Source organism: Electrophorus electricus, chromosome 8 (genome assembly GCF_013358815.1).
Source record: "Electrophorus electricus isolate fEleEle1 chromosome 8, fEleEle1.pri, whole genome shotgun sequence".
Classification (NCBI taxonomy): Eukaryota; Metazoa; Chordata; class Actinopteri; order Gymnotiformes; family Gymnotidae; genus Electrophorus; species Electrophorus electricus.
The window spans coordinates 22,727,241-22,753,791 of record NC_049542.1 but is presented as its reverse complement, the minus strand read 5'-3'; the positions used below and the strand labels follow the sequence as shown (position 1 = coordinate 22,753,791).

General features: G+C 39.0%; 1 protein-coding gene across 4 annotated transcripts; it reads left to right on the top strand.

The window, feature by feature from the left end:
* The first annotated feature begins 291 nt into the window (after positions 1-291).
* nxph1 (neurexophilin 1) lies at positions 292-25,870 on the top strand. Of its 4 annotated transcripts, XR_003410635.2 has the most exons (4): positions 292-883; positions 19,538-19,768; positions 23,550-23,679; positions 23,834-23,926. XR_003410635.2 is itself a non-coding variant. In XM_027010127.2 (3 exons), the coding sequence occupies exons 2-3, from the start codon at positions 830-832 to the stop codon at positions 24,596-24,598; spliced, it is 819 nt and encodes a 272-aa protein (XP_026865928.1). In that variant the 5' UTR covers positions 318-633; positions 730-829; the 3' UTR covers positions 24,599-25,870. The 4 variants fall into 4 exon arrangements, 2 of the variants coding, with proteins under 2 accessions (XP_026865928.1, XP_026865927.1); XR_003410634.2 differs by lacking the exon at positions 23,550-23,679 and having other exon boundaries at positions 23,834-23,921; XM_027010127.2 differs by lacking the exons at positions 19,538-19,768; positions 23,550-23,679 and having other exon boundaries at positions 318-633; positions 730-883; positions 23,834-25,870.
* The last annotated feature ends 681 nt before the right edge of the window (positions 25,871-26,551 follow it).

Here is a 26,551-nt window from a genome sequence, read left to right as displayed (position 1 = left end):
ATACTGATATCGTTAAATAGAGAGCAAGTAACAATCAAAGAGCTAAGAGTAATCAACATTTCTTAATGGAGGAACTACATGTCTGCCAACTTTATTGTACTATTTGTTTCACATAGATAATATATTTTTATACCTCGGGGTATCTCGAGAAAAGACATGAAGAATCATGTTTGCATACGAGGCTATATTATAAGCACGGAAAGTGTGCCTAGTCAAGTCGCTCAGCTCATAAGACCCCCACAACTAGTCTCGTTCAAGTGAAATGCTTTCCGCAGGTTTCCGAGCGCTTTAGTTTTCGCCGCCGTGTGATATCCTCGTCTCGGACCAATCTCGTCCTGCTCTTTAATCTCCACGGCTCTCTTCGTCCCACCCCCTCTCCCTTTCTAGCTGGCTGGCGCCGAGTTTCTCTCCGGATGTACTGAAGGGAGCGTGTCTCAGAGCGGGCGATATAAAGCCTCCGCTGACTGGCAAGCGCGCATGAAAGCTTCTGTCCTTTTTCTGAGAGGACTACACAGCGAGCCAAGCAAGGCACCAAGACGACCACCCCAAGACTTCTCACATGACTGCTATGAATTGAACCTCACTACTCTGAAATATGACAGTGCTTCACCCTTTGTCTGGATTAATGCCTATGTAATCGTTAATTTGCGCTCCCTCCCTACCTGTGTGCAAGTGTAAGCGGTTTCTGTGGTCATGGGGTCTATAATGTCATTTTTATCTATTCTGAAGGTCTTAATCATTCTCTAAAGCGGATACCACCTGGATCTATGTTCCTCAAAGACAAAAGAAACAACGAAGGGAAATTAGTGGAAGTTTGAGATCAAGGAGGATGCGGGCTATGTGTTGGTGCGCCGTCTTTCTCCTCACACCAACGGTGTACCTGGTAAGTCTTTATTCTTAGACTTTATTTGAGTAGATAAAAACAAGCCTTTCAGTTTTACTGAAATAAGAGGAAAGGTATTGAAGCTACACTTTTACTGTTTGCACATTTCTATGATTATATATACAGACAAAACCAGTGGTAATTTGATGTATCTCTTTTCAGAGGAGAAATACAACAACTTTTTCCCTAATCTTTAAAAGCAACCTCGAATTAATAATATGGCCATTAAGCAGAAGACAAGAACATCTTTACTCTTTTCACACTTGACCGATGGAAGACATTGTTCACTTATAATTAGGGAAAAAATAACTTGACAAAACTGATTTCTTTTCATTCTTTTCAAACATAACGTTTTTTGAAAAGTCCAGAATTTCTCTTTGATGGTGCCTTGTGACGTGAAAATAGAAAAAGAATGTTATGATGATGTTTAGACTCATGGGGGCGCCACAATAAACGAAAATTGAGGTGGGTCTCCAAGTTACTATTTGGATGGTGCTTGGCCCTGCTAAGCCTTTCTCCGATGTAGGATACACTACTCGTCTCAGGGGCCTTATAAAAAGAGGAGACCCGAGGCAAATAAAAATACAACGGTCCTTGCCGAGTTATAGTAAGATGCCCTTTTATAAACGATGATGATTTGTTAGTGAATAACCGCGTAATTGGCATAAACGTGCATATATTTGCAACCTAAACGTACAAGAAGCAAAATTAACAAAGTAATTTAATATATATTATTTAGGGTAAACGGTATAATGCATGTCATAGTCCTATTACGTTATTCCCGTAAAGGACTCTGTTGGAACTACTAGGTGAGTTAGAGCTCTTGTGAGATTTTTTTTCTATGAAAAGACGTGTGCGTTTTTCCGAAGACACATTCTCATTTCGCATGTAGCTAGTTTGATTATTAAATCCTAAAAGCAGTACTATGAAACTATTTAAGTTTCTCTCCCTCGCTCTTACTCAAACACACACACACACACACACACACACACACACACACACACACACACACACACACACACACACGCACGCACGCACGCGCGGGCGCGCGCGCACACACACACGCACAAACACGTTCTTAATGTAATGAATGTAATATTACACTAGCACACTAGAAAGCGCTTATACTTAATTTTTCACTAATTTGGTTCAATTCGGTTTGTTGCCATTAAAACACAGTGTAAACTGTTTCTCAAAATTCCATCTATCATTCAACAGTTTGGTTTATTATTACAAGTGCTCAGATTCTAAAATATTAGGTTTTAGTTACGACTAAAGCTCATGGTGACAGTAAGAGACTTTGAAAGACAATAAGCACAATGCAATTAGAATGGGGAAGTTTATTAATGTAGTGGCGAATTGCTATGATGTCTTTTTCAAGCTGAAGGCCTACTTTCATTAAGGAGACCTTGCAAATCGTCACACGGATATAATTTTAATTGTTTTGAGGATGTACTATTATTTTTTGCACAAAAGGTATGGCCAATTTGTAAAATAATGAAAGGACATTGTTTAATTATATGTAATGTTAGAGAAAAGGCAACATGCAGTTTAGCCTATGTCTACATTAATTCAGCTGATGGCCACAAATAGAACAATCAATGCTGAGGACACTGTACCAGTCTTTGGTATTGTCCCATTATGTGGGTTCAGATAGTCACTCTTCGTCCAGCTCATTGCAGTTAGAGTTTTAGACATTTCAAAGCCTCTTATCAGGACAAGATATGAGAGAAGATGCAGAGTAATCCCTTTGGCTGGGGGACTATCTCTTATCAGTGTACTGAGTGCTATGAGCTTTTCCAGTCATCTTTATGCTGTCTGGTTCGCCGAGATATTTTATCCAGAAATAATTTGTATACTTTTAAACAGAGCTCTAGTAAACAGGAAAAACACACTGAAGAAATGTCATTTCACTTCTTTCTTTCTTTCTTTCTTTCTTTCTTTCTTTCTTTCTTTCTTTCTTTCTTTCTTTCTTTCTTTCTTTCTTTCTTTCTTTCTTTTGAATTACTGTCACTGTCATTAAATGAAAGTGAGAAAAAATGACAGCAGTAAACTTTAATACTTTCTTCTGCCGCAAAAATTAACTTCACACTTTTTTCAATTTTAAAAAAGCTTAAATAACCCCCCCCCCGCCCATTTTGTTAAATTTCACTAGTTTTGACATTTTAAAAAAGTGATTTGTATTCAATATAGTCATGTTTCAAATTAAGCATGTAGCATAAATCAGATGAAAAAATATATTATTTATGTATTTTTTAAGGGACCTTTTTTTAAGTTCAAATATGCAGGTTATATACAAAAGCAAATGCAGGACTAATTAAACAGTATGTATAATGATTTGCAGTGTTCTGAATTCGGAGTTTTTAACCTTTGTCCTTAATGCTCTCTTTATGCCAAAACGGATTTCAGGACCTTGGACAGATCCGCAAAAATATTTCACAGCGCACGCTAAGCGAAATAGTCCGCTTCTTTCTTTCTTTCCAGCAAAATTATCGTTTTTCCCCCACTCATTACATCAAACCCTGAAAATAAGTATCGTAATTTAGAGCATTGTATTAACGCTTGTGATCAAGGTATGTCTTCTGTTTTTGTAATACGATTTAGCATTTGTTTTAACTCATCTATTTGGCCTATTTCTGTAATATGAAGAGAAATACCAGACATATAGTATTCCAATTATTTTACAACAAAGGAAACAGAATTGCGGAAGCGGGTGGTTAGTACTGGCATTACTTTTTAATTGTTAATTGGTTTTTTGACACATCGGCTGCTCTAATAAACAATGCAAAGAGATGACTTGTTGGAAACCGCGTAAATGTTTCACTGGAAAGTCCAATTATCTTTACACAATTAATGTTGAACATCAAACCCGAAGTGTCCCTACCATGTAGGCATATATCTTTTAACAGATTTCACTCGGTTAGTGAAACTTCAGTTCTTGTCGAACGTGCGAGGATTAGTGTTGAACCTTGACGGTTTTATTTCGTCTTTAAGTCTCTTGTCTCTGCTTAAGCCTCTTGTCCGCTCCAACATTCCATGACCCCGATAAAGCAGAGCAGGCGAGCGCTGCAGCAGGTGCGAAAAGCAGGTCTCCGGTGGACCGAGAGCATTAGGAATGACGTAACATAACTACATCGTTAGTCCTCCGAAAAAGGACAAGCAATTCAATAACACTGCAGAGCATTTTTTTTTAATGAAATCAACGATTAAATAAATGGTGTGTAGAGAAATTAGCTATACATTTACATAAACACGTGAAGATTTGCTTCTGGCGTTACTGAAATTTAACTTACATGAAGTATTGCCTTGCTAAAAGGATTGCCTTGTCCTGCAATTTAGTAGTTTTGAGTGTAAAAAGACTGCAAATACTGCACACATTAACAGTTAGCATTAACTATTAAATGGCAGGCAGGAAACAACATCCTAGGAAAAAACACGCAGTGGACTTGATAATGTCATTGTCACGTGCCTGTTTCCTAAACGCTATTATAAAATTTGTACAGACATGTACACAGAAAAGCCACACAAATGCTTCACATTAAATAGCATGAAAAGTGAAATCCCTGGCTTCTTCCATGCTTACTCAAGCACTCCAGCTGTTTGGAGGTACTGCTTAGCTGACTAGTTCCACTCCACTTAAGACTTCATTGGAAAGCTGTGGCCAAGGTCTGCGCTAACCCACTTGAGTCTAATGCAAGGCCAAGCAGGTGTGAAATGACTTGTTCGGGTAAAATCCCTCAGCCTTTTGTGCATTAAAACCTCATCTGCGCTTCAGAAAGCACAAGCACAGCTCTCCATCACCTGGGGAGACATCACCACATGTGCTTTTCCTGTAGACAATCACTGTAATGGTGTTAAGTAGAAATGACAAGGCATAGCCTCAAACTACTCCCTAGAGAACCATATATTAACCACTAGATCAGCAGAACAATTACAGGAACTTTCACAAAAGCTTTTAATACCAGAATACTAATAATAATTGTCAGCACTCAGCCAACTTAAGGATAAAGGGCTGGTAAAGGAAATATTGGAAGGACATTTACATAGTATTGCTTAGTTGTGATAAAAAGAAACATAGCCATTGAAGACCTTGGTAAAATTGACAGAAGTAGATAGGATGTGTAATTTATTCAATATAGCAGTATACATCAAAGTCCAGCTGTGTGTGGCAGTAGAGAGAAATGCTTAATTCTTAGTGCTTGTGCCATACAAGTGTTTCAAGGCTAAATGATGTTCAACTGAGTGAAGTTATGCAGAGATGCTGGGAGTTTAAATGAAGTGTTTAAATAGCTGTTTAGGCTATTTGTGGAACAGTGTAAGCTCTCTACAAGCCCCTGTGTACAATCACTCCCATGTATACATGTGTATACACACACACGCACATGCTTGCCTGCATGCATACATGCACAAATGTATGTGCGCACACTCACGCACACACACGCACACACACGCACACACACATTCACATATGCACAGACACAAACACTCTCACACACACACATTACTATTTAACAGACTTGTGTTCAAATGAATTACACAGTCTATTTATCACACTCATTGCTCTTGTTAAGGGTACCTGTATCACAGTTAAGAACAATCACATTATGTTAATGTATGAGAAGTGCTGCACCAAAGATCAACAAATAAAACTATAAGTAATAAAATATGGATGATCCATATGTACAATATACTCTGCATGCATTCCATGTTAGAACACAAACACACACATGCTCGCACACACACACATACACGCATACACACACTCACACACACACACACACACACACACACACACACACACACACACACACACACACACACACACACACACACACACACACACACACACACATTACTCCAGAACACTGCCGACACTGTAAAAATAAACTTTTGAATCAGGTTATGGTGAGACTTAAGTTTGAGTTTAGAATTAAGATTAACATGTGTGGAAGATAAATGTGTGTGTGGATAATATATGGTCATGTGTGAGATGTGACTGAGGCACTGAGGTGTTTGAAAAGTTCCTCTAATTCAGTCTGTAACAGTATATCTATCTAACATTCCAATCTGTTTTTGGTATCAGTGAATGGAAAAACCTTACCGTTTGCACACAATGAGTCATTGACAGAGCTTTGCTTTTTGGATGCCTGGTTCCTGGTAACACGTCATGTGAAATTATTATTATTAATTATTCCCATTTTTAACTCTGTAAAATCACCCCAATTAATTAATCTATTTGTTTGTTTATTGTTAGTCTGTTTATCACATCACTCATGTCCTGAATTTAACTTTTACACTTTCCTATGTCTGTCCCCAACCTCCCATGTCAAACTTTCATGGAGCCCTTATGCTACGCACATGTGATCACACATGCACACATACACACACACACACACACACACACACACACACACACACACACACACACACACACACACACACACACACACACACACACACACACACACACACACACACACACAGGGGCCAGAGACGCAGACAAAAACAGAGCTTAGGCAGACAGAGAGCTTTAGGATTCAGCATGGGGTGGAGGTAAAACAAGGTTGGTTTGATTAATGACTACAGTCTCCATTCTCCCCTTCACCAACTCCTCCTGAAATTCAATCATATTCACAGGTCAGAGTTCAGAGGTCAGTGTTTATTTGAACCACAGAAGGACAGTGGATCTGGAAAGTCATACCCCAGAAGGACCTGAACCTCCTGGGGGTGGGGGTTGGGGGTGGCGGGGTCATCCTCACTATATATAGTAGCATTCTGCCCAGCCCTTTGCCTTGTGTAATCTCATGATAGGAACTCCTTCAAAGTCTCCATGCAAAAAGTTAAGAAATATGCCATAACCCCAAAGTAACCAAAGATGCTGCTGAAACTCTGAACTTCTATTCATGTGTTTTAAAAGGTTGGACTGGGAGTGATGAATGCAAAATGTTAGTGCCATAAACATCAGTCAGAAAATAATGATGATGGATTACTCCATAGGCAAGACCTGCTTTGTTTGGAGAAATACCATCTATTGTCATTGCTTGGATTAAACCAAATTCATATCCATGTCTTTTTGTGCAATCTTGTAAAAACTAGAGATGTTTAAATAATAGAAATATTAGTAGTTCAAGAGTTGGTCTGGACTATTTGGGAGCAATATATACAAATATCTTATCTACAGACAAGGTCTTAAGGGCTGCTCTTCAGGGATGAGTGAGGAAGCTCTTAGTATTCCTGTGACCATCAGTATTCAGCATGCATTAATAGGCTTTGTTCTCTAAATATTCCATGCTACACATTTCATCCCCTCTGAAGGAACTACATAAAATTTAGGACAGAGATAAGGAGTGGGACCAAATTAATATTGAAATTCCTTTTATTAGACATATATTTAATCTTGGCCTATTTGAATACCTCAAAGTGGCTATAAACAATGTTTTCAGGTATTAATAACGTGCATCCAATTTATCTACCGAGGGAACACACCTCTTCCTTTAACATCACACCATCCTTCCAAATGTCTCTCCAAAGTGTCTCCCTTAGCCTACCCATCTATATGCTGGCTGTGCATGCACAACATAACTGACAGACATGGTGAACCACCTCTTTGTAGAGAGGTTAACTTCTCAGTTAGTACAATTGGACCATGTTGAAATTTCTAAGCACATTCTAAGCACATTCTTAGTAATAACTATCAGCATGTGAAGATAATGAAGCCAAACCCTTAAAAAAATGTTCAGATCTGAAAATCCCACATATCTTTATAATAGGATTTATTTAATTTATCTTACTCAATAAGAGTTTTATCATAAATGTAAACAGAAACAAATTACAATTTAACACAGGATACAATTACATTTAATATGGTCATACCATCACATTTATAGAATTTAATATAGCAAGAGAAACCTTTGTTAAAAAAAACTTTAGATATAATTTTGGATTTTACGGGTTTATGTAGTGTGGCTAATGTTATTGACCTTTTTTTTTTTTTTTTGGTGTGTTTATCTTATAAGCTTAACAAAACTTGCCTTAAAAATGGGACGTGGTTGAAAGGCTCAGAATGCTTGTCCCCTGGTAGAGCGGCCGAACAGTCAGTGGCTGTCATGAGTCATGCTTGACTTTACACCTTCTTTTTTAAAGTCCTTGCAATTGTTCAATTTCTTAAAATAAAAATATCTTGCTGCAGAGGGAAGGCAATTTTCTTATCAGAACTGTTAAAATCATAGAATTATCCCTTCAGAAAATGTCACAATGTTCCATTTGGTACCAAATATACCAGCAGTGATGGAACTGTTTCTGGAGTCATTTTTAGCCTCCATCCACTAGTGCAGAGCTCTGTCACACACATCATGGGGCACTTATAGTGTCAGTGGACACTGTTCTACATATATTCTCAGCTATTCATCTGCAGTCACTGGGCACTTGCATTAATAACTTCTTAACTGGGGCTCAATGATTTAGCAGTGAACTGAAGCTTAATTTCATTCTATGTAAAAAAAATCCACAAGGAGAAAATAATGCAAATAATTATATATATATATATATATATATATATATATATATATATATATATATATATATTTTTTTTTTTTTTTTTTTTTTTTTTTTGAAGGTATATATATATAATGATGGTATATAGATGATGAATACCAAATCACCCCCATCTAAATTAAGTCTGTTTAAAAAAATCTTTGTTATTGCAAGTATACAGTTCCTAAGCACATTTTTTACTAACATATGCTCATGAAACATTTCATTGTGATATTGTTTTCATAAAGATCAAAGCTGATTTGTTACTTTCAAGTGTTTGTATGTATTTTATGTGTGTGTGTGTGTGTGTGTGTGTGTGTGTGCGTGTGTGTGTTTGAGCGTGTGCATGCATGTAGATGTGCATCTGTTACATATCCAGCTCAAGCACTCTGTTCTTAGTTTTATTGTAGCTGTCAGTCAATAAGCGATACATTCATACATTTCTGTCATAACAGGAGAAGCTGGTAGAGAGAGAAAGAACACTTGTGTGGCATGTGAACACTGCAGAACTGTTAACAAGAAGAAAAGACCAATCACAGTGCTTGTCACTCCTCATTCATTGGATGACAATATTACATTTCATGGCTTGGCCCCGGAGATTTCAGTCTTATTGATTTCCAGAATTGCATTTTTTTTTCACTTTCTTTGGCCATATGAGCACCCTGCCAGTGTAGGATGCCGAGAAAAATGTTCAGGTGAAATAATTCATGGAGAGACATGTGTAGGAGGGATATTTGAGAGAGGTGACATGTGGGACGTAGCACTCAGGTAACTTGACTGATAGCTGCCGGGCATTGTCAAGATAAGATGTGTCCTGAAGACGAAAGTATTAAAAGGTGGAAGAGACCACCACTGAATAAGAACTGATCACAATCAATTGACAGACTATGTGACTCACCCATTCTTGCCCACCTCAGTCCCTCACTTCCTCCTTCTCTTTCTCTTTCTCTCTTTCTGTATTCTCACTCATTTCTGTTTCTTCCTCTGTCAACAGCTCATGCTCAAACCACTTCTTTGTGACTGAATGTGCACTTGTGTAGTTCTTTGTGACTGTGTGTGTGTGTTTGTGTGAGTGCACAAAGCAGAGTTATAGAAGCACCTAATCAAAAAAGTTACACTACAGTGCATTATTGGGGTTCACACATTTACCGTAGGTTCATTAGACTAGAGAAAGCTCTAGGTGCTGTAGAGTGCTTTTTATTGTCTGCCCTGTTTTATGGACACGTCATGGGTAAGTGTTTTGTGTTTGCATCACCATAATGGCACTTTTCATAGATTTTTTTTATCTTACTCCTTATACATTAAAACACTGTGTTGAAACATTGTAATTAGTGGCATGCATTGCGGTTTTGATGCTTGATATGTTTGATCCAGAGTTTTTTAAATCTGGAGAATAATGTGTGTTAACTAATTTTTATTCAGCTTTACATTTTATTCATGTTTGTCAGGAAAAAACCATTGCACTGCGCTAGCATAATGTGAATGTTTAATTTAAAGCCATTTAAAATGAATTCAAGTAGAGTAAGCCCTTTTCAGATGACTGCATTTGCCACACTGATTGTGTTGAGTTCTTCTTTTAAGAAGTGGTTTCACACCACTGTGTAAAGACAGGTTTCAGTAAACTTAGAAATGGCTCTTTAACTTTTGACCTGATTAGTAAACTAATCCAATTAGCCCTATAAGACCTCTCTTTAAACGTTGATTTATACTGTTGTAGAGGAAAAATGGAAAACAGAAAGAATTTTTCACACAGCCACTGGAAAGTATGTGGATTTATTCCACATAAATGGACACGAAACTTACATCCAAGTTTATAATTTTAGCATTTCTTGTTTCCTGCAGTGCTATTTCCTATGGTTGTCAAAAGCACTCCTCCTCACCATAAGATGTGACCTTGTCTCAGTGGCTCAGACTTTATAATCAGACTGTGCAAGGCAACATGCTTGACAGGACTTGCCCAGATATATGTTACATACTGTTTTGAGTTTGTTTGCATTTATCTGATGGAGCTGCTGCATATTGTAGTTTCTCTCATAGTGGCACTGGTAAATAATTCCCATTACAGGAAGTACACAACAGAACTGTGTTTAACTGTGGTTTAAGAGGCCCATGTCATTTTTGGAAGGTTTCATCTCAAAATGAATTCAACAATTGAATACTTCCTGCCTGGTTATATGGGTGAGCAATAATGAGGTAACTGATGATTTATAGTGACATTTAATCACATCCAAGCTTGATTTGCTCAGACTCTTCAGCAAGCTGAGATCACTGCAAGAATGTATGTTTACCAGGAATCCCATGCATAAGAAATGCAATAATCATCACTGTATGCAGCCTACTGTTAGCCAGCCTTAGATTCTTCAGAGAATGACAAACCTACTCTTTTATTTGAACTGGGGCTTTTCAAAAGTCACTGTCATATTTATGAAAATTTTGCAAAAATGATGAAACAATATTTTAGTGAAGTTAATAAGACATTTAACCCCACCCCAAAAAACCCTCCTCCGAAGAAGTCCTGAGGTGTCTGTTTTAATTAGGGAGGTGTGCTTTCCTATGTATGGATTGCGGGGTATTTATCAGATCAATTGAAGATGATGGGAGTAGTGAGGGGTGGAGCGGCGTGGCATTGTGATAGATGCTCTCTGTTCTCCCGGTGGTGCCTGAACACTGCCAATCTGCCAGCTCTCAAAAGCCATTACTTAAAACATTAGTCTGCTCCATAGCTGCAAGCTCTCAGCTACAGACAGCGAAGCAAATGCTCTCACAATGCCTCCTCAGGGAGGGCGCTGCAAAATGGCACGAAATGATCTGTCTGTTTGTGTGTGTGTGTGTGTGTGTGTCGTGGTGGTGGTGGTGGTGGTGGGGGGGTGGGGGGGGGTGGCAAGTGTGCGTGTGTCTCTGTGTGAGTATCTGCGTGAGTGTTGATGTGTGTCCGAGAATGTGTATGAAAATATATGCATGATGTTTTGCTATATGTTTTACTAGATTGCTTGATCCTATTCACTGTTAGCTTTTCTAGGGTGTCTATAGAAGCACATTTTGACTAGTTAACTAGTTAACTAACTAATTAAATAGCTCTTTTAGTTTTAATGTCCTTAAAAACTAAAAGATTTAGGAAACCTAAAAATAATAATTAGAATGCACACTTTTATCTCTATTCAACTCATCTTTATTTCCATTTCTATATCTCTATTTCCAAGGCATTGCATATATTTTAGTTAAATAGTTGTCTAAAGGAATCATGGAGTCTGAGACGCCCAGCATCTAATGGTAAAATGGCAGATGTCAAGTGTTTCTTGTGTCATTTATCATGCCATCTTAATGCATAAGACACTAAAAGTTCATCTCAGTTTTTTTGGCCTAACATAACACAGGTAGCAACAGAAAGCGTTTGATGTTTTCTGTCAAGACTGTTTCAACTAGACTGATGCCCATGACATTTCTCTATAGTCAGACATGCAAATTCATCAATCTGATAATTTAACTTGACATTTTTCAATTTCTTTCCTAAAACTGCACTTTCATACCGGGTTTCAGTCTCCCACTGGGCTCTGAATTATTACTGACAGGACCCATAAACTACTGCATGGTTTTAAATAGCTGCATTTCTCTTAAAACAATCTTTTAAAGTAAAACTGGTGTTGAAATGGCTTTACTTCTCTTGATTTGTTTTCTGAAATTCTATATGAACTGTCTGTCTTCAGGCATCAGCCATCAGAAACATCACCGAAAATCCACCATCCTCCATCTCTGTGACTCTCTCTGTCCTACTCACTCCCTCTCACACAGACACACACAGACACACGCACACACACACACACACACACACACACACACACACACACACACACACACACACACACACACACACACACACACACACACACACACACACACAAATATAAATCCACTAGAGAAATCTGTAAACTATTGACTATACAAAATCCTCAGTGAATGGCTCAGGCAGTAAAACCATTGCCAAAGAACCCCAGTATTAATTGAATGGGTTTATGGCCAGGAAGGCTTTCAGAGTCAGCACAAATGCATTATTAGTCACAAAAATGGGTAATGTCAAGCATGTGTGTGTGTGTGTGTGTGTGTGTGTGTGTGTGTGTGTGTCTCTCTCTCTCTCTCTCTTTCTGCATGTGTTTGTCTCTCTCTCTCTCTCTCTCTCTCTCTCTCTCTCTCTCTCTCTCTCTCCCTCTGTGTGTTTGTGTGTGTGTGTGTGTGTGTGTGTGTATGTATGTGTGTGTGCGCATTTTATGCTTTGTAATAGTGATTTTATGAGGAAGAAGTCCACATGAAGTGGCATAGTGCATTTGGGAAATGCTGCTATCAGCTATCATATAGAGGGCCATGCTCAAGCATTGCCTCCAATGATATTGTCACTGATCCACAGTCACACCAAACTGCTCACACCATGTGGCTATTAAAAGATAATGATACAGTTCTTTTCACCTGTTTCACCCTGTGCACTTAGAAGCTACTTATATGAAAAATAATTCAAAATTATGAAAAATGTGCACCTGTTCTGTTTGTATCTGTCTCTGTGTGTATGTTTGCAGACATTCAATATGCGCATGCACATAAAATTGCTCATGCACAAAATTTAATTCTGATTAAAATGCACTTGATTTTGTAAAACTTATATCCAAGGGCTAAGAATTATTCTATTTAGCATTTCATTAAGTTTAGCATTTCATTAATAGCTCCATTGGTGTTCCTGAATGCCAAACCTCTGAACAGTCTTGAAATATACACCAGCAGTAGCAGACTATTTGTGCCTATCCAAGAAGAAAAAGGAAGTGGTTCTTCTACGGCTGCCTGTACTACTCCAGGGCTTGCTTTGATGTGCTATTAGTCTGTGAAAGTGCATTAGTCCAATGGGACAGTATGTCTCACCAAGAAATACTTAGTAATCAGAGCAGTGGATAACCCAGAAGGGGGTTTTGAAATTAGTTTTATAATCTCCACTTGACACAAATATATCCACTTCCTTTAAAATCAAGCCCTGGGAGCCTGTGAAACGATGTTGTAAGATCACCTCTGCTGTACCACAGAAAAACAGTGATAAGAAAGATTTTACACTCCACATCATTGCATTAACATGTTGGCAATTGGAAGAACATTATATTTAACTTTTTAATGTTAAGTCTAGCATACAAATATCACTTTCATTTCTGATGCTACTGCTTTGCTGCACCACCATCATAAATGCATGTCATTCTAAATGACTCCTCTCTGCATCTTTCCCTTCTCATTCTCCTGCTCTCTCAGCTGGACTATTTCTGTCTCTGCACTGTGCCCATGCATGCACGTGCATACACACCAACATACAAACACAAACTCTCTCTCTCTCTCTCTCTCTCTCTCTCTCTCTCTCTCTCTCTCTCTCTCTCTGTGTGTGTCACTGATTGTCAGTAATATAATCATCTTAGAATGGTGCATCCAGATAGTACAGAGTCAAACAACCTGATGCATCATCAAGAATTCTATGTCCCAGTGCAACAAGGATCCCTTGAGCATTAGCTGTAAAGTATAGGCTATTATGCACACCTGTTTTTACCATAAGGAGGTGGAGGCATGGAGGTATTTATGGCAACAGATTTATTATTATGGATCCCTAGGTCTAATTGAGTCAAACATTTTTTTTTTCTTATGCATAGTCTTCTTCTTATTCCCTCATCTGTAACTCATCAGTGAAATTAACCACATGCCCTGCTGTCTGTAGTAAGAACCTGCAAACAGAGAAGCTCTGAGAGACAAGACACGACTCCTTTTTTTTTTTTTTTTTTTTTAAAAGCCCATACATTTACATTTTAAAGGTTTTTTTTATTATTATTATTTATTTTTTTTTTTATAACCACATGAGTGGTTTGGGTCTGGACAATAAGCAAAAGAAAAAAGAAAAATGTAAATGAATTATTTCAAATGTTTTCTTGTTGAAAATTAATGCACTATTTTAGGGCTTTATTTGTGTAGCCTCATAGATCTTCTGCATTTTGCATCTGCACTCAGGCTTCCCCTAAGCTTACACCCCTTGCCTTTTTCATCTATTTGCAGTTCATTCAGTTGCTGGATCTGGTGGCTGCAAATATTCCTTTGCTCAAATGAAAAGGGAAACAAGATTATAATTATGTTACCATAATAATAGAGCTCTCAGTCGAGAGCTACATGCCATACAAAAGCCCCTCTATCTCAGCAGCAGTACTCGGTGATTAAATGCATCACACTGGCCCTGCAGTCACACTAGTGTGGTGTTCACACTACTGTTTGAGTGATGGGGTCCCAGTACATGGTGTTCATACTGGTGTTGGAGGGATGGGGTACCAGTACATGGTGTTCATACTGGTGTTGGAGGGATGGGGTACCAGTACATGGTGTTCATACTGGTGTTGGAGGGATGGGGTACCAGTACATGGTGTTCATACTGGTGTTGGAGGGATGGGGTACCAGTACATGGTGTTCATACTGGTGTTGGAGGGATGGGGTACCAGTACATGGTGTTCATACTGGTGTTGGAGGGATGGGGTACCAGTACATGATGTTCACACTAGTGTTCAAGGGATGAGGTTCCAGCACATGGTATTCACACTAGTGTTTGAGTATTGGGGTCACACAAGTGACCCGAGTTTTGGGGTCACCCTTACTGGCCATCAGATACAATGCTAATGACTATAAAAGCCTGGAAGTGCATCAGCTTATAATATCAGAAACAGACACATTCAACCTTCCAGTCTAAGATAGGTTCACTACATCTACTGATAGCACCTTTAGCTAAGAGAGCAATCCAAAGTACAATATATGAGAAGTGTTTATACATGGCATATTTATACCTCTGAGTTTGGCAATAATATTTTATGTTCAGTATAGTCTATCTGATGTGATTGTAATGCACAAGTTATAATTTGTATGCTGTCCTCTACCCTGATCATAACTAATCAGTTTTAGTTCAGATGTTATTTGGGTGGTGAACATTTCAACACAGCAGTAACATTGATATGGTAATGGAAAACCAGTGTAGGATGTGCTGGTATGGGCTGGTACCAGGCACAGCATGTTGCTGGGGTCTTACCAGGTGTCAGCATCATTGCAGGGCTTTGAATAGTCTACCACCTAAAAACACCCATGCAACACCAGAGCTGTGGTCAGAAAGAAATGACAATGGCTCTTATCAAACACCTACGAGGTGTTTATAAAACATAACATTTTCTCATAAAGTACATACCTTTGCATGCATAAACTTAGGCCACGTTATTACCTGGCTCAGAGCAAGTCATTGTCTTGGTATAGTGTAAGCTGTTTTGGATCGGACGTTTTTAGCTCTGCTGTGACATAAATGAACAGTTCTGTGGATATGATGGGCAGGACAAGCTTTATGTAGTCCCGTGTCACTGGTAGGCCTTGGGAAAATGAGCAGATTTAGTGCGCTTACTTTGAACAGCACAAATATGGCATGGTTTATCTCTGCTGAAAACCTCACTAGAGTATGTCTGTCTCAGCCTTTCGGCAGGAAATTGCATTAGTTTAGTGGGTTCAGGATCTGGCCCAAGTCTCACTCATGCTGAGATTCTTTATGAATATGGCCCAGGCTCTGCCTCTTATTGCAGTCAACCAGCCTGTATGTGCGACATGCTGTGATATTAAATCTGGTAGCTGGTCCATGGACTGAGCTGGCACCATGTGGTTTCCATAGGATTCATAGCTGGGCTTCATTGTCCCAAACATGAAACTCATTCAGGGGTGTGTTTAAAGCAGCACAGACAACGTGAATGGAAAGCAATTTAGCAAAGTGTAATTGTAAGGAAGTGATAAGGGTGACTGTCTCAGGTTGCACTGCTTAAATTTCATTAGGAAGTTTTTTGGGGTGGGGGAACAGGGATGAGATTTTTCTGCAGTTCTAGTATTCATCATGAGCACTTTTTTGGAGTGTACTTTTATGTTTTTGTGTTTCTATTTAATGTGTTTTCCTCTTATTCTAGTTTATTTAAAGGGGTAAAAGAAATATTCTCTGCTCTTAAGAATGCAGTTTGTTCTCCTTACACGCTAAATCCTTATCGGTCTCACTCACACTTACATGCACACACAAAAGCACACACACACACACACACACACACACACACACACACATACACACACACACAAACACACACACACACACGCACACACCCACACACCCATACACACAAACAAACGAATGGCTTGCCGCAGAAATAAACTACTCAAGGGAATCATGTTGAGCTAGAAAATAAATCTCTATGTTTGCTCTTCATTTCAGGTTTAATCCTACAATAGAAAAAAAGAAAATTATATGAATCTTGTTCAAACATTGCTGATTGTATTGTTTTGGCACTATTTACATGAACAAATAAAGCCTCAATTCACTATCAGCATAGCTGCATATCAGCTTCAGATTGGATTACTGCTGGTTTATCTGTCATGAAGGATGAGAATGAAATAAACCTGGTCAAAGCCCCCCCCTCCCAACTGCAAGTTGGAGTTACACTGTCAGATACTGTAAACTGTAAGTGACTTTGTCAATGGCCTGCCCAAATAAACATGAGCATATCGATCACTGACTTTCGGTTAAACGCCCCTCGAGGGGGTTACCATGATAGTGTTCTCTATCAGTTCTCTAGATCCCCATGCTCTCTTCCTCTTCTTTTCTCCCAGCTACATTCATCTTTCTGCTTTCTACTTCCAGCGTCACATTATGGCCACAAATAAGTACTGGACTGTAACAAAGCACAGAGAGCTCTCTAATACACAGCTGCATCTGCTCAGTGGGCTTCACTGCTCCTTGTCTGCCTGTTCAAGTTTTTTGTGTCCTCAACCACTAAATCATATTGATTAAAGCTTGTCATGGATTTGAAATGAGGTCCTGTGGGGTCACTCACAGCAGAAATGGCAGTTTATTGGATTACAGGCTTAATTTGATTTGGAACGAGGATCGTGCATTATAATGTGTGTCTCCCCAGAGAGTATTCTGCTCTTCACCTGACTCTTGAACGTTTCCAGCACCTTAGAAATACACAGCACCGATATTCCACTAGACTAGACTGTCATTATCAATGGATTGAAGTCTGACAAGCAATACTTTTTGTGCAGGATTATTCTCATTTATTAATGTATTTATTATACATTTTTGTGACTGCATTTCAGTACATTAAAATGCTATTAGCAATGTTTCGAGACAAAATTCTATAAGATAATAAAGTTTTATGAGTATGTCCAGGTGTTGATATACACATGCATGTTGTAGATGCTTTGAATCTTTATTGATCTCTGCATCATGATCACTGAACTATTTTAGGCATATTATGTTGTGCAAGAACCAAAAAAGGTACCCGAGGTGCCTTTGGGTGTTTATGAACTGTAGCATCCCTGCCAGTTGTCAGTATGAGAATTACCATTTTACATTAAAAATATAGCTAGGTTTATACAGGTGGTTGGCAGAAACATGCATGCACACTGCCAGTCTCACAGACAAGGTGATTCTCACTCCTATATCTTTCTGCTACAGATCTCACCGTGTTTAGGTTATATAGGCCCATTAGAACTGTAATGATACATAAGAGACCAGCTCGGCAAATAAAGTAAAATAAAGAAATAACATTGAGAAGAACCACACGGCTCCATTTTATTATTCCGTCCCAAAATCTAATTAAGTGTGACACTAAAGTTTAGTTCGGAGGGAGACAAGTGTAGCAAAGGCACATACAAATATCTGTGAGCAGCCTCGTGCTGGCTTTGTTTGCCATCATTAATTCCACCCTGGAGTGGCTCAGAGGTAGGCCCAGAGTCCGTGATCAGAAGAGGCCTGGATATGATTGGCAAACAGGTGCCATCTCCCTGACCAACTCCCCACACCTCCAGCCTGCTCAGCCCCCAGGTAACTGTCTCGCTCACTCTCCCTATCTCACTCTCTCCCGCTCTCGCTCTCTCCCTCTCTCGCTGCGTATACACTCTGCTTGTTCACCTCCTTGCCTCTTAATTGGGGTGATTGTGCGGCAGGGCCATCTGTGATGCTGACAAAGGAAGGCCTGCTTTGATTTATGGGGCCTCAGGACACATTAGTCTCCAGATTTATATATATATAATATATCTTCTGAGAGCCTGACTTCGTGCAGGAAAAAAAAAAAAAAATGCATGTTGCTGCATAACTGACTAGGTTAAGTTAAATTTCATATTGAACGTTTACGTTTACATTGTTTTTTTATTTATTTTTTTTAGAAAGGTCGTGGACATCATCACACAAAGTTTCAGTCATGATAATAAACTATGAACTAGCTGTGCTATTGGACCTTAACAAAGGTTGAAAAGGGTACTTTTAAAATAAAACTAAAATGTAATTCTACTTGTCCTACAAAATTCTAACAAAATGAAAAAAAAGATTTAGAAAATCAGTATGTTCCCTGCAGTATGCTTATTGTCACTATAATAATGAGCTTAATAGAGCTGTGGAAACCTTCTGTAAACCTTAATAATGATTACACAATTTATTCACCCAAATTGTAGAATTTTAAAAGAGTGAAAAGAATTGGTCCTTATTTCACACTGTCTGCTGAAGTGTAGATGATGAAATGCATGAACTGTGTGTTGTAAAATGTTGAACACGCATTGAATGGTGTCTTTTCCAGAATGTTCAAGTTCCAAACAAAGGCTCGTTAGTGTTGTGACTAGGGAGAAGCATTTACTTCTTCGTCATAACCCCCCCCCCACAGGCACACACACTCACTCACACACACACACACACACACACACACACACACACACACACACACACACACACACACACACACACACACACCACATACACACATTTTTGGGGGTGCAGAGACCAAAGAGCCTGCTGTAATGGTGCGCCAAACAGCCTCCTTCCAAGGCCATTAGGCAGTCCTAGTGTATGGCGCCAGCGTGATATTACAGTGCTGCATGGCTGATGTCCACTGGCCCAGCCCTGCTCCTGCAGCTCCTCCCACATCCCCACACTTCGTTCACCTGCTAATTGGCTGGCGCTCCATGCCTCTGCGCACCGGAGGCAGGGCTTGTGCTGTGCTTCGTTAGCACTGGTGGGTTTAACTGGACTCCATTTTCATTTTTCTACTCTCCTTTTCTCAGACTAAGCACAGCGTGGGGAGTCTGTGTTAGGAGTCAGCCTGTCAGGAGGAGGCGTGCGGCTGAGAGGCGGAAGGACAACCTGTCTTCTCTCCTCCCAGCGTTGTGGAACATGTTGAAGGAGGGAGGGACTGCACTCGGTTCGCAGAACTGACAACCCATTATTTTAGATACACAGGTTTTGTCCACATGCAAACCGCATTATCGAAATAGGCCTGCAGTGGAGGTGGAAAGGTGAGCGTGCTCAGGGTCGCTCATTTCCAACATTCTGAATGCACATGGTACTGGAGATGTTGTAAGCACAATGCCCTTTATTAGTCAACCTTCAACTGCCCTTAGCCTCCTTACGTCAACATTTCTCTTCAACGTGTACACACTCTATTGAAGGGTTGATACACATTGATACATTCATGTTGCAGAACATTTAGTTATTTACTGAATGCACCAACAAACAAAATGTGTTCGGAAAGTGTACACAATGACATTGTGTCTGAGAATAATGTGACTAGTAACAAGATATCCTAACATGATATAGCATAAAAACCTATTTTATTGAAGGCTATATTCATTAAGTCAGAACTAGCTCCACCCTTCTACGATGTACATAAGGATAAGGAAAGGATATTGGTAGTGTGAACTAAAGTACATGCTCTATAGTATTTTCAGAGCTGCATGAAATATCATAAGACAGTTGTACTGGTTTTATTGTGTGCCCTTGTGCTCCTCATAGCTGGTATGAGTCAAGTAATGTGATTGGATGAGAAGATGCTAATTAATCACCATCTCATTTATATTCCATCCAGCACTGGATGTGCATATGCTTACATGAACAGAACTTGCTTGTGCCTTTAGGGTACAACTTCTTGTCCTTGCAACATATAGCAGTGTGGGTCATTGTGATTGCCTGATGAAAACAAGCTCCTTAATAGAAAATGTAGAAATAAAGACAAGACTACTCCTCTAAATGTTCTACATAGCATCCTACAATATCTGCATGTGTTTCTTATCTTGGAATTTAACCTACTGTATATTCAAATGATCTTTTAATCTTTTATGATTCTCATAAAAGATTCTCAGGTTATAATCTGACTATTTTATAATAAACATTTCTAGGCTTTCCATGTCAAATGGAGATTTTATACTTAGTATGATCGTTGTAAAGAATGATGCATTTGGAGGAGCCTAAACATCAGCCTGGGAGCATAATGATTACAAAGATAAAGCTGGCATAACGTCAGTAAGAACCCAAGATGGAGCTTAAATGCCAGCTAGCACCCTAATTGACTTATTGATGCATATTAATACCTTGATTAGTGGAAATTAACACTTAGATGGAAACACAAATGTGTGGCAATAGCATAATTGCATTTTTGAAAATAGCTTGTGTAATTATTCTATTTAATCCACTAACTTTAATTACTGGAATCTGACTAGACTTTAATGCAATACAAATATGTTATAATTTATGCTTTTAGAATGGTTTGTTACAACCATTTTAAGTGAAAAAGGTATATTTTTCTAATGGCAATCAATTGACAGTGTGATCTAAACTGATTTAGCAATAATGATGCCATTAAACATTATGAAATCTAATCAGCGCTGCTTTTAATAAAATGTCTTCATGAAGTAATTATGTTCTCTAATCCATGTAGGACAACTGTTCAGGTATTTGTGCGGTCAGTAAATATTGCATGTGACATTCTTCTTTGGTTGTAATCATGGAAACTGTATATATATTTAATGCTCTCATGAGCACACATGAGCTCTGTGCTGTTATTGATGTTCATCAGATTTCCTCTTCTCAAGTTGCTGCTGATGAAGTGTGTTTTAAAACTTTTTAACATATATGTGATATTCATGGTATTTGTCACAGTTTTGATGAAGCCCCTGCTTTAAGGTGATACTGGTTTGATCCTCTTTGAGACATCATACTGTGAGAGACTGTCTTGCCAGGGCTTCTGATGTATAAAGCTCCAATCTGGAAAAAAAGTATTACTGCAAATGTCTGGAACTACAAAATATAAAAACTGAAACTGAAAGTCTCCATTAGTGCGAAAGGCCACTGACACTCGATGATCATGAACGAGGAGAACCTGTGTCATTCTGTCCATCTTTCTGTCCAGCAGTGGCCCATGTTGCGTGAGTTTTGTAAGAAAAATCTCAGGACTGGGAGAGCAGGTGTTTACCCTGGCCACACTAGCCAGGCCAAGGCACTAAACCACGTAGAACATGTGCTTATGTGGTTCTTGCAGATGCAGGGTAGCAGGGTGCCTCGGGGGAGGCCAGCTGCTCACTCCTGGCTGCCCATCAACGGCTGAGGTGCAGGGGCTCGGCCGGGACTCTTCTCTGCTCGTGTTTACCAGATGCACTGTCCCCTCAGGTGGTTGCTGCAGCTGGCTCTGCCTGGAGCCCTAGCAGACAGACTGGCTCCCATCCCAACAGTTCCATGACTGATTGAGGCTGGCATTTACATAGCTGATATATTTACCGGCAATACATTCACTGGAAGTGTTTTTTTGTTGTTGTTTTTTTCCCATTTCTTAGTTTGTTGTGTGATATGTTAAACCTTCATTGTTTGACAGATGATAAAAGCATAGCTTATACTGCTTACAATAGAACCATATTGGTATTGGGCCTTTCTGCATTATAGTTTCATCCAGTGACTAATTAATAAGTAATTACAGGTATTGAATCAGGTAGAAAACACAAGCTAACATGACATCTGGCAAAGAATAAAATAAAATATAAAATATAAAAAACAACCAACACAGTTGAATCAGGTCATAAAAATGACCTTTCTACTGCCTTGTCATTATACACAATAAAGCAAGTGGTATACACCATCTTGCAGTTGTTGAGATCTATTCATTAGTAGACTTGTACTCACCACTTACAAATATGCAGTGAACTGGATGCAAAATCGCTCTTTCAAAGAGGCTCACTCTATGAATGTATAGTTCCCTTCAGTTATTAGCCATAAATAATTGACTCAAGTCTTTAATTATGCTTCCCAAGCATGTATTCAGTGGCCATAAAACACACATCATTACCCTCTTTCAACATAAGCGAATGCCTGACCGGCACATTATCCCAGGTGAGATGAAAAGTAATTGATCTTCATTATTATTACTTTTTTAATACTCTTTTCTTCAGAAAAATATTCAGCTCATGCCCAGAGCTTCTAACAATATGAGTTGTGGGCAATGCATTTAATGAAGTATGTCTTCATAAAGACTATGTTAGAAGAACCTCTCAAATAATCTGTATTCCACTGTGGTATTACAAATTAATCAGTTACACATACAGCTCTAATATATTGCTCAAACACTGCTGCATTTTTGATTGAATACTTGAACTGGACCTTTCTTCAACAGCCCCTAGATTTTTGAGTTTTATATGGTAACTCACTTGCAATTTTCAAATTCAAACATTCTTAAAGCTGGGAAATGATTGCCACTTGTTGTACTCTGTGAGTTTGTTAGGTGAGCTGTGCTGACCAGCTCTTCTACCCAATGTTTAGCACTAGTCTCCATGGCCCTTATGCTGACACATACTGTGAGGCAATTCCATCCAAAGGGTCAGCCAGATTGGTTACAAAGTCTTATTTTCTAACTATCGATCCTGACGGCAGCCCGTGAGATGCAAAAACCTCAGCAAGACGGATCTGCTGTCACATCTTACAGTTGAAATCAGGCAATCAATGTCACGGTGCCTTGCGCGTGCGCTCTGTATGAACCTAATTCCACTCATTGGTACTAAATGTAGAGAACCCTGGGGGTTCATCCATCATCAATTCAAGGAGCACTCGATGGTTAATAGCCTGCTCTTTACTCACTGAATGGCTGCCACCATTATCGGACCAGGGCTGCCAGAGATGGCCCAGCCGCCATTGCATAGCGCTAGGTGAGGAAAGGTGTGTAGAGGAGGGGAGCAAACGCTGAACTATGCTGCTCAGGCTCTGATCGCCATGTTGTTGTTTTTTTCCTCATTTGCCACACTCTGTTCTATTTCCCAGATGGCTCCTGTCAGCTAATACTCTTCCAAATTGAAGCCTACAGCCACGATCGATTATCTTTTTTTCCCTCCAAATCCATTTGATCTGTCTTTTTGGGTGGGAGACTTACATGCCCGAGTAGTTGGCAGAGGTCAATATCACTAGAATTGAAGATTAATATCTGCTAAAATTTCTCCTGGCATGCAGTGCTAAATTAAAAGCTTAGTTGTTTAATATTGTTTGTCAAGGTGCTCCTTGAAGTCATGGCAGCTCAATAAACAGTATCTTTCCTATTGTTCTCTTAGGTTTCAAATGTTCATGGTTCCATCCCGGGGAAATCAGAGTTACTCAAGTCAGGGATCCCCAAATCAACGTTAAAGCACATATGGACAGAGAGCAGTAAGGACTTGTCCATTAGTCGGCTGCTGTCACAGACTCTGCAGGGGAAGGAGAATGCCACAGCTCTGGACCTGCGCTATGACACGCCTGAGCCCTACTCAGAGCAGGACCTCTGGGACTGGCTGAGGAACACCACTGACCTGCAGGACTCTCGGCCTCGAGCCAAGCGGCGGCCCATGGTCAAGACAGGCAAGTTCAAGAAAATGTTTGGCTGGGGAGACTTCCACTCCAATATCAAGACAGTTAAGCTCAACCTCCTCATTACTGGCAAAATCGTCGACCATGGCAACGGCACCTTCAGCGTCTACTTCCGGCACAACTCAACGGGCCAGGGTAACGTGTCTGTCAGCCTGGTTCCGCCCACCAAGATTGTAGAGTTTGATTTGACAGCACAGCAGTCTGTCATTGACGCCAAGGACTCCAAGTCCTTCAACTGTCGCATTGAATATGAAAAAGTAGAGAAGGGCTCAAAGAACATGCTCTGCAACTTCGACCCATCCAAGACATGCTTCCAGGAGCAGACCCAGAGCCACGTCTCCTGGCTTTGCTCAAAGCCCTTCAAAGTCATCTGCATCTACATCTCCTTCTACAGCACCGACTACAAGCTGGTGCAGAAAGTCTGCCCAGACTATAATTACCACAGTGACACTCCCTACTTCCCTTCTGGCTGAAAATTGCCATCAATGGCTCTGTGTAAAGGACAGCTGAGGCAAAGATGGGGCTCTCTCCCCACACGTAACAAATATGTGTTTCTTGTATAATATGAAATATGCCTAAAGTGACCCACATTTATTTAATGTTTGAAATAAATCCATTTTTTGTGCAAATATTACTATTCTGACGGCAAAGTTAAATTCTGCAGTAAAAGTCTGGTTATTTTAGATTTATTTGTCATTTCTATTTTAGATTAGTTTTAATGAAATATTCAATTGATTAGTATGTCTTATCACAGTGGTAAGGATAACATATTGGCATTTGACATCTATTATTATTATTATTATTATTATTATTATTATTATTATATATATAAATGGGGGAAAAGCATAACATTTTATTTTCTGCATATTATATTTTCATTTCCAAATGATGTGCTGCAAGTGTTTGTTTACTTAATAAGCTTTTAATATATTATATGATTAAACATTTGTTTGTTATTTGTTTCTTAACCCAGTATCAATATGTGGAAGTGAATACAGTATCTTTTCTGCCAACAGTTCACCACAAAAGGTGCAATATGGAAAATATTATGTCTAAGATGAATCAGTTGTACAATTTCAAAAATTGTTTCACCGCCCTGTCTGAGGTCTTGAGCATCCCCTAGATTTGCTTAATTCTCTCTTTTGGAGCTCAGAGACCTGGCCATGGATGACCCAAATGTGGTACACTTGTGGCTGAGAAAGTGGTTTCTACTGCAGATGAACTAGGGGCATGTTTTCTACATAACAAAGTGAACATGATAAACCACGTTGTTCCACAGCTGTTCTGGCTATGTTCTAGTACTGTAATAATCTGGGATGGTTCAAACCTCACTGTCTCCTGTAGTGTTAATACTATCTAGCAGTGGTTGGAGGGCTTGTTCATTGCCATTATAATACACAGTAATGTATTCTATATCTTAGAGCTTAATTTGTATGAACAGTTTGTATTGTACATAGTCAGTCATGATGGAGCTGCTTCTGTATATGCCCTCATCCACTGTCTGATGATTCTTCTCTTTCCCCATCTCTCTGCCCCATCCCATATATGTTTGTTATTGGTTTCTCAGTCAAAGAAAATGGTGTTGCTGATGTAGATGTGAATTCCATGAAACCTATGCTCTTGTACAGAGGCTGTAAAAGTTGTCAAAAAATATATAAGTACTTACCACCTGTATGATCACGATTACTTTCAGGGCAAGCTGGGAGTGGAGATGTATATATATGAATAAAATACTGAAAGTTTTATTAGTTCTTTTTTTACTAAGTTTGACTTACCACAAATGAACTTCATTATAAAGAGATTTAAATGTTGATCTCAATCCAATAATAATAAAAAAAAAATAAAAATAAAATAAAAATAAAAATAAAAATAAATAAATAAATAAATAAATATATATATGTATATATATATATATATATATATATATATATATATATATATATATATATATATATATATATATATACACACACACACATACACTGCAGTACTGGATTCATGCACTTTTTCTGGTAATATTGAAATTGTGTATATACAGTCCGAGGACAAGTAAAATGTCTCTATAAAGATTCCTTTCACTTTTCATCCTTTCTCCAGAATAACTCTCCATCCTTCTGAAAGGTTTGTATTAATCCACCAAGGGTTTTATTTATCTATTTATTCATTTATTTATTTTATTTCCCCCTCAGATGGCTCATATTTCACTACCAGCCAAAATGGGGGACGAGGTGGGGGGGGGTTTGGAGCCGTGGGCCAATGGCGTCTGTTCTGGGAGCTCACAACGGCACCTGCCAGCGAATCCTCTGACTCTGCAGTTAGGATCAGCAGTGCCTTTTAAAGTGATTAGAGCCTCCGGTGGGAGGAATCCACTGTGTTGAGCTGGCTCGCAACTTATCAGTAATTAAAGAGGACGTCGGCTTTCTGTG

What these genes read in the sequence shown, in the direction of transcription:
- nxph1 (XM_027010127.2), top strand. Translation starts at nt 830, where the DNA reads ATGCGGGCTATGTGTTGGTGCGCCGTCTTTCTCCTCACACCAACGGTG. An exon ending in TCACACCAACGGTGTACCTG is followed by an intron (nt 884 to 23,833) that starts GTAAGTCTTTAT and finishes TTGTTCTCTTAG; the next exon opens with GTTTCAAATGTTCATGGTTC.